At 30.7% G+C, this 12,023-nt stretch overlaps 1 protein-coding gene across 3 annotated transcripts in view; it reads right to left on the bottom strand.

Moving 5' to 3' along the window:
• Positions 1 to 12,023, bottom strand: part of LOC106464926 (guanine nucleotide exchange factor DBS-like) — a 57,742-nt gene that overhangs the window by 16,485 nt on the left and 29,234 nt on the right. The window contains exons 13-18 of one of the 3 annotated variants that reach the window (XR_002611857.1): positions 11,836 to 11,951; positions 8,535 to 8,604; positions 7,905 to 8,003; positions 6,593 to 6,685; positions 4,167 to 4,292; positions 810 to 1,007 (exon numbers count right to left, since the gene is read on the bottom strand). Coding sequence is in view for 2 of the 3 variants with exons in the window: in XM_022392731.1 (XP_022248439.1) it covers positions 810 to 1,007; positions 4,167 to 4,292; positions 7,905 to 8,003; positions 8,535 to 8,604; positions 11,836 to 11,951 (609 nt within the window). In the remaining variant the exon portion in view is untranslated. The remainder of the gene's footprint in view (positions 1 to 809; positions 1,008 to 4,166; positions 4,293 to 6,592; positions 6,686 to 7,904; positions 8,004 to 8,534; positions 8,605 to 11,835; positions 11,952 to 12,023) is intronic. The other 2 variants (XM_022392732.1, XM_022392731.1) reach the window with 2 other exon arrangements.

Below are 12,023 nucleotides of genomic sequence, written 5' to 3' on the forward strand. Positions count from 1 at the left end.
ATATATTGGCAAGAACGGGCGAAACAGGATTGTCCATACTTAAACCATCTATTTCAAGAAAATGTTCATTGTTGAAAATGAAGTTGAATTTGAATATTACCATGAAGTGGCCTCAATGGATGTATAATGCTCATCAAATCAAAGGGTTTAAATGAGCATCAGACCACAAACAGTAGAATAAGCAAAGCTGGAGATGTGTATTCTTTACAGATGAATCCTTGTTTGAATTGTTCTGCCACAATCAATTACAGTTTGTTCGATGGTGAAGAGAAGAATAATGTCATAGCAAATGTACAACATCTACAATGAAGCATAGTGAAGGATCAGTATAAGTTTGGGGCAATGCTTATTAATTTTACATTGATAAACTGTATGGCAGCAGGAAATAATGTTTAATGTTCTGTATAAAGCAAAGGGTTTACATACAAAATGCTAGAGCAGTATATACATTTTTACTTTTCTTTTGTATTTTCTGTGATAATGTTTTGAAATATTACACAATTCAGCATCAAGCTGTAATAATTCATTTTTCATGACTCCCATATGTATCACTTGTGGGTTTCCATAATTAATTCCATAACTGTATTTTGTATAAAACTACTGTTACATACTATGTATCAAACTAATGTGACATGACACTAATGAAACTCATGTAATGTATCTTGAATGACCTCATTCTTCAATATTCATGTCTAGAATTTCAAACATGATAACAGTTACTATGTTATATACATATACTTCAAAACCACAAATAAAATATTTCAACAGATACAACAAACAAACCTAAGTTTAACAAACAGAAATTATACCTTTAAGGCATTTTTGAATGCATATGTTGGGTTTTCATCAGGTCCACATTTCTTGGTAAGAAGAATAAGCTGCTCATACAAAAAGATAAAACGTTGTTGGGATTTAAAACGAAGATCTCTAATTCTGTCCTTCTTTCCTTCCATCCAAACACTAAAAGGTCCTTGTAATAACAATTTTCCATAATCAGCAAGGCTTCCCTGTAACATGCACGAATATGCTTCCAATAACTTTGCTAAGTGTCTCTAAATATTGTACAATATAAACTGTAAATACTAACTTTTGTTTTCAATTACATGTTTCAGCTAAAAAAAAAATTATATTGGGATTGACACCAAAATATGTTTTGCCTAACAATGGCATAAAGGGGGGGGGGTTCACTCTATCCCAGTAAAAATGCATTAAAATTAAGAACCCATTCCATCACTTCACTTGGTCAAATAAATCTTGATCCCACTTTTAATTTATGTCATACACTTCTACCTAACAATGAATGATGAATAAGTAGCTGAGGTCCTGACAGAAAGACAGAGGAAACATCATGGAAAGACTTGCATGTACAAGGAAAAAAAAGTAAATTTCCTAAGAATCAAACTAATTGGTCTTGGTAAATAGAAGTATGTTAGATATACACGACTGTTTCAATTTAAGTATAGCATGAGTTTTAAGCTTGATTATTCTTAGAAGCGATAGTTTATCGCAGGTTTGTTTACATAACTGTGCGAATCATAAGTTATAAAGTTCAATTATCGTAAATTGGCAATTGTTGTATTGTTCGTCATGTTTTTCTTAAGTATTATTACATCATAATACCTCGTAGTGTGTGGAAAGGTCTAGGCCTCAGTCGAGCTATTTATAAATAAGTGTACAAAATGTAGTTCAAGTTAAGTTAGGTAGAGATATAGTCAAATAGACTTAGACTGTGTGTTTGCAAGTTTAGCCATAAAGAACATATATCGGTGATTTTAAAGTGAAAGTATCACAGATTGTATCGCAATAACAGAGTAGAGAAGAATAATTTTTGTCTTGTCAAAATGTGTTCTAAAGGAACTGAACCAGCCAGTGTGGACTTTGACAAAAAAAGAGAATTATTTAATGCTTTCACTTCACAATGTGTGCCTATTTAAATGCTTTTCTGTGCAGGTCATTGTGTCACATTTAAAATGTAATTAAACACCTTGAATATCAATATACATTATAATGTACAGTATGTTATCATTCAAAGTTTCATGTTATCTAAGTTTTAACTCTTTTAATTCAAAATGAACCTTTAAAAACTACTTAAAACTTCAGATATATTATCATATGACCAAAGAGCTATGAAAATTCTCTACTTTAACACTCTGTATCTTCAATAATACAAAGGCAGTCAAGTAGATGTACATCTAGACAATAAAATGCTTACATAACCTTTTGACTCATACATTTCAAAGTTCTCTGAATGAATGAAGTTGAAACAAGTAATAAATTTTGTCAACCCCTGACAGGTGCCATGCCCACCATCAACAGCTTTGTTTGAGCTTTATAGCCAACATGTAAATGTTACATACACATGTGTATAGTCACTAGAAAGAGCTCATTTTACACTATAATCTAACAATAGTTATTTTGAAATTAGCATACAGTTGTCATGGAGTATATATAACCAACTGTAGTACTGTTGGCTGCTTGATTGACTATAACACTTATGGTTGTTTCTTACCTAAATATGTTATAGTTAGAGATACAGCTTAAATTGTATTTAGGTCTTACTATTATATTTTAGTTAACTATGTATTAGTTATGTATTAAAATGCATAATTAAAGGGTTTAAACATTTTATAAATATATATCATACTTTGTGTCAGTTCTCAACACTTATGATATTACGAGCTGCACGAACATTTTGCAGAAGGGTTGAGCATGTCTCCCAGAGACACTGTAATATACCTCAAGGACACTATTGACTTATTGAGATGAATAATATGTGGCAAAGGACAATAAAAGAAAATAAAACATTAACTATATGTGAAAACGAAAAGATCTGAAATCACAAATTTTACAAAAGGAAAATCTTTAAAGATATTCAACAAAAAATTAAAAGGTGTGTATTTTTTTCTATTTCCTAATTTTAATTATTTTGTTGCATTGTACGTTGATGATAATAGCTAGATTTAGTGACATGGTACAGAAAATGAAGAATGAAATATAAACATTTACTTTAAAAAACTTTTGATATTCGTTAAGAAGGCTCTATAGATTATGCAAATGAAATATGGAAGTATAAGATGAAGAAATATATTTTTATACTTAAAATGAAAATCACCTTGCACTTGATTTGTTAAGAGTTTGAGTGTAAGTAACTACAACAGATAAATAACATATCTTTAGTAAAAACATTTAATTATAATAATGTCATTCTTTGTGTACAAGATATTTATGAACTTTAACAAAATCTTACCAGTTTTTGAGAGGATAAGTTAAGAAATCTCAGTGTTACCATATGTATTGTTGTACAAGTGAAAGTTTCAACTCGATTTCCACAAATTACACAAACCCAAAGGAAAGGATTAAAACATTGGATATAAATGTGCTAACCAAAAGTGTAATGAACATTTGTATGTAGGTTTGACTTGTTTTAATATATTGTTTTAAAACAACTAGACTGTGTGCTGTTTGTTTATTGTTGAAATTTATTGCCAACAAGCCACGGGCATCTACTGTAAAGAATTCAGCCCTATACACAAAATCTGACAAAGTAAACCAATGAATGAACACATATACTAATTTATATTTAGAAATAGAAAAAAAACACAGCTACTATTAAACAGATTTACAGCTGCTGGTACAGATACATAAAACAACTGTTAGACAGACTTACAAGTACCAGGAGACAAGGTTTTAGATGCTAGTACACAAAAATACAAATACTGTTATACAAACTTACAGGTACTAGTACAAAACCATCCAAATATTATTGGACAAAGTTACAGATGCTGGTACTCGGACTTAGAGAGAGTGGTAGACAGATTTACAGTTCCTAGTAGACAGACAGCTGAGTTCATAGGTCATGTGATGAGGAACGAAAAGATGGGAGCATAGTAACAACTGGTAAGATAGAAGAAAAGAGAAGAAAAGCAAAAGAAGACAAAGAATAAAGATGTTTGATGGAGTCAGAAAATGGTTAGGAGCTGTGAATAACAACAAAGAATTGTTGAAGGACACCAGGGACAGAGACAGAAATGGAAAGTCATGATTGTCAACACTTGCATGCAGACAAGACACTAGAGAAGAAGTTAATCCTGTTAATCTATCAAGTACTGGTAGACAACCTTGGAACTGGGTTAAACAAATTTATAAGTATTGGTACACAGACTTACATGAAATCCAGTAATGGCCACCTGATGCATACTATCATTTACATACTTGAGGACACTTAACATTGTGTCAAGAGCTTCTTGGAGTTCTTCTTGTGCTGCTTTTTCATCGGTGTACTTCAGCAAATCCTGTATAAAACAGTACATCTTTAGCCTTAAATATATATATATGAAGAAAAGACAACTAAAATATTTAGTACCAATAACTTTACCATCATGTACAAATTGTTGAGAAAAAGTATACAACTTATGCAACAGCATAGTTTGAAATTACCAAAGCTGGTTATGCAAGTCCTGACTGACAACACTTTTAGCAATTTTATACTAGATTTTTGCAACACTTTAATATTGCAGTGTAGTTTTTGTTTTAAATTTGCCTAAAGAGGTTCTTTAGAGATACATTTCAGATATTATCAAAATGAAACATCAATATCTGAAACGAGCTTAAAGTGTGTTATTCACAACATTAATATATTACCCAACAGTACAAAAAGTTCAAGACTAGAGAGTATCTAATTAACATTGTAATGTTTCTTATATAATGGTCATGATGAAGAGTTGTCTGCTTGGGACTTGATCCATGTTAGCATTGGCCTCATAACACTACTGTAAGCCAAGGTTTAAGCAATGATTAGGGCAGATAATTTAGACTTCTGATATGTTATAATAGTACTAACAACTTTGTATGCTTTGAAAATAGCTTAAAGTTGTTGTAAAATAGGTTAATCCATATGCCAGTTTTCTCTTTCTGTATTGCATCTGTATTATCAAGCTCCTCATTAAGATATTTTACTCACATGAAAGTACCAAAAAATATTTAATTCCAGATTTTGGGCCACCTATTCCTATTCATCTGATATATGAAAGTTTAATCAACACTCTAAACAAAAACTGTCATTGGATTTTTAGGTAAGCAAGTTTTGTGTGTACTGCAATGCTCAAGCTGGTGATTTAGAATACCTTGACAAGATAGATATATGAGATTACATCACAATAAAACTGAAATAGTTTTAACTACATCATTCTTTTCTGGCCTGAAATGAATTTTCATATTTCCCAACTCCTGCTGCTAAAGCCCTTTGCTTAATACTAAAGCTCACCGAGTTAGCTGAGTTACACCAATTTCATGCTTTGCAGATTAGTTGTTACATGCCATTAAATCCAGTACACAATGAACATAAATAGTGCTTCGACTAACACTTAGTGTATTGTAACCCAGTAATTTTGATCAGCTGTAGTACTGAAACAAAAGTTTCACTGGTAGTGGCTAATATCTTATTATTATTTATTCTTCATCCTGAGCATTCATATTTGACCATAACTTATAGGATGGTATTATTAAAATCATTAACTTCCTTAATTTGTTTTATATCAAACAACTTGACTATTAAACTTTTTCATTTTAATCTACAAAAGAAAATCTTACAGAGAATAAATATCCAAGAAATTAATGTACCAAGGAAATAACTGTGTGCAAGAAGGGTCATGAAATAATTACCTTCCCTTTTTAAAAAACTGCTTTTACAGATGCTTTGAAAATGAAATGTATAGTTATAACTTATGAAATCACTATTAAGGTAATTACTATTATTTTTGGTTACTCTTACACTGATGAATAATGCGTACTTAGTAAACTTAAATAAATACCTACATTACACTGATAAGCAAATGTATTATATATAGTAAAACATCTGCCTTGAAGAACAACTGCATATCTTTACTTGCATATAAGAAATACCTTCAGAAGTGAGAAGTATTTATAACTGTGTAAAAGATATGATGATGAGTAATTATTCTTAATATGCATTTCTCTATTAAGATAAGAAATATATAGTGTACTTCACATCAGTATCAAAAACCTCTATTAACTTGATAAATAATCGTTGTTATAAATATGCAAATTATTCTTCATCTTAGTTATCATGCTCAGAGAATTCTTTAAAGTTTTGTAATTAATGAGATCCCTTCTCAGTCTGATAAGAAAGTTTCTATAATTAAATGGAAACCTCATTCAACTTGGTAATGAAGTTTTCATAATTAAAGGAAAATATCTCTTAACTTGATAAGGAAGTTTTTTATAATTAAACAAAATTTTTCTTAACTTCATAAGCATGACAATTAAACCAAAACTTTCTCAGCCTGATAAATGTCTCACAAATATAAAAAAATCTATCACTGTGGTAAGCCACCTTTTTGTAAGTATATAAAAAAATTGGTCCTAACCTAGGTATGCAACTTTGTTAATTATAATATAAAACATCCTTTACTTCACTAAGAGATTACAGGATTTTTCTATTTTGTTATGTAACTGTTTTGATAACTATTCTAACAACAAGCTTACTTCTCAAATAAAAAAAATTTAAATTTATATAAACATATGTTACATTAAAAATAACTGTCTTTGCAATTACCCAAAAAACACCCCTTACCTTAATAAGTAATTGGTATTTAGTTATTCTCTGAACAGGTTTTAATAAATATGCCCCCAGGGGGAGTTTATGTTCCAGTTTTTTCTGACATTCCTGCCAAATATAGGATATAAAAATCAACTAAAAAATCTAAGTAACTATAAATATCTATAATATAGAAACATAGGATTTTTTTACTAGAAAAAACTTAGAAATTTAAACAAATTACTTTTAAATCAATATTTTATAAGCAATATTACTGTAAGAACTAAAAGCACCATTAATAGTTCAAGTCTTGTTTCAACATTAAGAAATTCTAAAGAAATTAATAAAACTTTTCACCAACAAATTTTAGTGACACAATTTCTAATCATTTTTATTTAAAAACAATTCAAACTGCTTTATCACCACCATATTCAGAATACTTTACAATCTAATATAGTAAAAAAAGGGAATCGACTTATAAGGTTGCTCATATTCCTCTTATATAGTGACTACGGTTTCTAAACACAACATGCACAATGGTATAAATCAGATCAAGTATTTCTGTAGAAGCATTACTGGAAGAGTTGCGATACTGACAATTGTATTGTTCCATCAAATTTGTACTGTAACCTATAAAAACATGCTGGTAGAAGTCAGATCAGAAGTAATGTTGAAAACATCATGTTGTTGATAATTTCATTATTCCATCAAATTCTCACTGTACCTTCTTAAAAACACACCAGTACAAGTCAGATCAAATGTTCCCCAGAAGTTGTGTTGAAAGCACTGTGATACTGAGAATTGTGTTATTCTGTCAAATTGTCATTGAACCCTTAAAAATAAATGGTAGAATTCAGATCAAATATTTTCCCAGTAATGTTGAAAGCATTGCAATACTGACAATGGTATCAAATTCTCCCTGCACCCTTTAAAACCTTTCACCATGTAGCTTTTTTTTAACTGCCCAAACTATTATATCTGATGCTACAGAAGTAAAAAAATATAATAGTGTTAATACATTATTTCTGAACCATTAGTAATGATTGTTTAAAGCATGATTTTCTAGTATAGGTAATTGTAATGAATCTCGTGTTTTCAATATCTCCATAATTTTTTTAAAATGCTGATACATATTGACAGCCAGCAAGAAAAGTAAGAACTTCTGCTCAGATGGTTTATCAGAAATAAATATTATTTTTAATTCCAAAAAAAACTTACAAAAATATAAAACTTTCACTTTAAATCTATGTTAAAAATAATAGAGTTTCTAAATTTCAATGCTCTGTAGTAGAGCTTTCAAGTTTGAAAGTTTACTGTGGAAAATTCTTTACAAACCTTTTGATCTTACCTTAAAAAACAAATTATCATCCCCACACTGTCTCCTTAAAGCTTCAGATTTGGGTTTATTCATGCAGTATGTACTGTAAAGCTTGTGTAAAAAGTCTCTCTGTAAAGACAAATATATTTACATCACAAAAGTTACCTGTAAGAAAACTATTCTGAAGGTATTTGTAACATTTGCAAACAAAATGTGTAAATTTTTACTTAAAGCAAAATTTTCAAAACAACAAATTATTAATTACTTTAAAAAAATGAAAATTTCCAAATTAAGATTTTGTAAAAAATATAAATATGCAGAAACAATGAATACCTTAGCATCATGACTAATAATGAGTACAAGTTGGTTAATGTTTTGTAGCAGTTTCTTTAATCGTCCTGTTTATAGTCTGTACGAGAGATAATTAATCTGATAAATGATGCATTTTGTGTTCTTTTATTGACTGATATATACAGAAATTCATAATATGATATCACCAAAGCATGATAAACATACACCATCCTTTTTCTTTAAAACAGAAATACTCTATATCTTAATAAAACTTTTTTTTTATGGCATAGGAATATAAATACTGATTCCTTAGGGTAAAATTTTAAGTTCACAATTATAAAAATATCTGAAAGCAAATAAACTACAAACCCTCTGAACAAAACAACGACCAACCAATTCAGGAGTGCTGCTGCAATTCTGAAGGTCCATCAAGAATACACTGAAACAGTCAGAACATCATAAAAAGGTTTATAATTAACAACAGTGACCTAAAACTTACAAGTGAAGCACTAAAATAATTGACATTTTCTAATTACTAATGCAAATATTACTATCTTTGTGAAATGTTGTATAAATGGAACTAAAAATAGTGTTCAGTATACACACTAAATCTATACAGTTTTTAACCATTTTGGTGCTGTATCTGTACTAGAATAGCCAGCGTAATGCGACTTTACCCATAATAGTACAACATGCCTTCTCCTGCCCACATATGAATAGGACAGTGTGCCATCCAAGTATATATAAATGCCATATGCTACCAGCGACTGTAATTACCACCAAGAAAAATATTCCAACGTGTCAGTTACCCATACACCACCATGATGGCAGAAGGGTCTCAGGTTCATGCTCCCAAGCAAATGTACTTGGGTACCTTCCCAGCAGATAAGCAATATTCTTTGGAGCACCAATGATGGTGACAATTGATCTGATGTATACATACTAGCATCATAAATATAAAGTGATTTTGAATATGATATGGAAGAAACACCCACACAGTTTTCAACAACAAGTGGCAAGAGTGATAGCAAAGTTGTTCAACCTCAGCCCTCCACCTTCTGTTTATGCAACCCCTATGGTGCTCCCCACAGACCCACACCACCATCATGCTTTGTTCGGTCAAATGATGGACAATTAATCCCCAAAGTGCCATGTTTTCTTAACTCAAATATTAAAAATAAGAGAGGACTGTGATATTACTGATGAAAGTTGAGAATACGAGTATCTCCAGCTGTTCTTTGGTAGCACATTGATGAACCACATTGTGAGTGAAACAAACAAATACTACACTTACTGTACTCATGATTCTGAATCTAGGATAAAGTGAAAAGACGTACATTGATGAAATGTATATTTTTCTAGCATTAGTGTTGTTTATGACATACATGAAGAAGCATTTAATTAAATATCAGGAGAAAGCAGTGAAGAAAGCGAGGAGGAAGTAAGCTTGACTTGCTCGTGGCTTGGAGTGACAAAGTTTAGCGAGGCTGGTGTACGTGGAACACGTGGTATTGAAATCATGTCAGTGAAGTTGTCAGCTATGGAGAAAAGAGCAGAGAGATCCAGCATGCCCTATTGGATTAAGTTGGTTAATAAAACATAACAGAGTTTAAATTTGTATGATATTTGAAGAATTGATAGCAATAGCAGTTAGCATTACACTTGGATAATAAAGATTAAGTTTACAGGTTCTAGATGCAAAAGATTTCGGATTATAAGAAATATACTCAGTGGTAAGGGATAGTTGAGATTTAGAATTTGAGATTTAAGATTTATCATATACAGATTTAAGCATACCAGAAGCAGTCCTTTTCAGGGTCTGGGATCTAAGGATACAATAGCCAACAAATTTGGATGTGGGGGAAACCAGAGTGCCCAGAAAAAACCACTTTCACTGGACAGGCTGCAAATAATCTACCTATCCAGTGCCCAAATTTGAAAATAAGATAACTGGTTAGTAAACACATTATTTGTATTACCCTTGCATGTTATTGTTGTTGATAAAGTTGAGAGGGGATGTGTATTTGTTCCAAGTGGAAAGGGGTTGATGCTATTTGGGTAATTTCTTGCGTTTGACTGTTTCTAGCTCGGGTGCATTTGTAATAATAAGTAGCTAGTTTCATGAAGCATTGTTTTAAGGAGGGGAGTTTTGTTAGTGAATGAAGATATTCCAGTGGTGTGTAATTTGGGAGTCTACATGCTATTTTAATTGCTCTGTTCTGTAACCCTTGTAATTTTTTATATTATCTGACATGTTACAGGTTACCACATTTTATTAAAAGTCTAATGTACATTTTATAAATTGCAATGATGGTTTTGTTGGAGCATCCTTTGCTGAGGAGAAATGCAAATATGTGTGATAGAGCCAGTAAGTGGGCACTTGCCTTTATCTCAAGCTGCATACTTCAACTTCAAATGATTCTACATCACCAGGAAAGGTTAGTTTGTGTTTGTTTTTTTTTGGTTTTCATCCTTTTTTACATCAATTCTTATTACCTGATATGATTAATATTTTTTACTAATATTTCAATTTTCCTCAGTCTGTGAGGCCCCCATCTGATTTTCCTGGTCCAGTACTCAAAAGGTTAAAAGGATATATATAGTATCAACCATTCAAAATTTATGGTCCATTGTTTTTGCAATCTTTCAAAACAGGATTTTTTTTTACAAAACTCTGTATTATAAGAACTACATTATTTCAAATGCTAGAAATCAATAATTTCTTAAAGTTGTTAAAATTTAAGAAATTTATAATATTATTTTTTACATGTAGTTATTTTACAGTTGGTGAGAAATTCTACAATATTAATTTTAAAATTATAAACTTGCTAACAGTTTTTCACACTTAATGCCTTGATAATTTTGTTGTACATGTATATTTAACTGCTTGCTAATATTGGTCATGTACATCACTTTTTATTTACATTGATTTTATATAGATTCTTATAATTTATAAACCATAAAATAAACAAAATCATTAAAATCTCCCCTTTGAATACGTACTTTCAAATTACAAAAGGAGTAATTTGGTTAACAACAAGATAATTATTATAATAGTTGTTAATATAAAATATTCATCTAATCTATATATATATATAAAGATGAAATGTGTATTTGTTTGCACCCTAGCTCCTCCAAGCCTATTGGGCCAATCTCAACCAAAGTTTGTATGTAAACACTATTAAGTATGTCCTAAGGGGGTCAAAACTGAACTTAACCCTATTTCTATTTTGTAAAGCCTGTTGGTTAATTACTCCCAGCCTACTGAGTCAATCTCAAACAATCTTGGCAGGTTGATGCTTCAGACAATGGTGAATATTCTAAAGGGATTCAAGATAAAAGTATGAAAGTTGATGGATGGTTTCTCAAACAACCATGCTTTTCTCATGATCAATGAGATGTAGGGTGTTCAATGGTGGGATCACCTCAAAATCTTTATTTGTTGGTAGATGGAAAGCAAACTGCAAATGTTGTTTATGAAGAAGCTTTGTTATAATTTTAAAATTTTGAGCTAAAGTTTATTTTCAAGTTACTACTTCGAACTATATGATTGCTGTTAAGCTTACATTGTTTTACTTAAGTTTAAACATTCTCTGTCAGTTGACAGGTATTTCAGCTTGTAGACATTAAATACAGATATTTAAAAAACAGTTAAAAAATTTGTTCCTACTTGTTATGAAAATTGTAGATTTCCATCATATTTCCAAAAAGTACATCAGATTTTCCGAGAAGAGATCCTGGTATGCAGTCTTTCATTGCTGGGTTGTCCATTTCTTTTTTGTATCCCTGTAGGTCAAAAGAAAATATTTAAATGGGCACAGTATTAAAACAAAATAGCCAAGTACTGTTTTTCAAAGA

This window comes from Limulus polyphemus, unplaced genomic scaffold (genome assembly GCF_000517525.1).
Source record: "Limulus polyphemus unplaced genomic scaffold, Limulus_polyphemus-2.1.2 Scaffold1785, whole genome shotgun sequence".
NCBI classification, from domain to species: domain Eukaryota; kingdom Metazoa; phylum Arthropoda; class Merostomata; order Xiphosura; family Limulidae; genus Limulus; species Limulus polyphemus.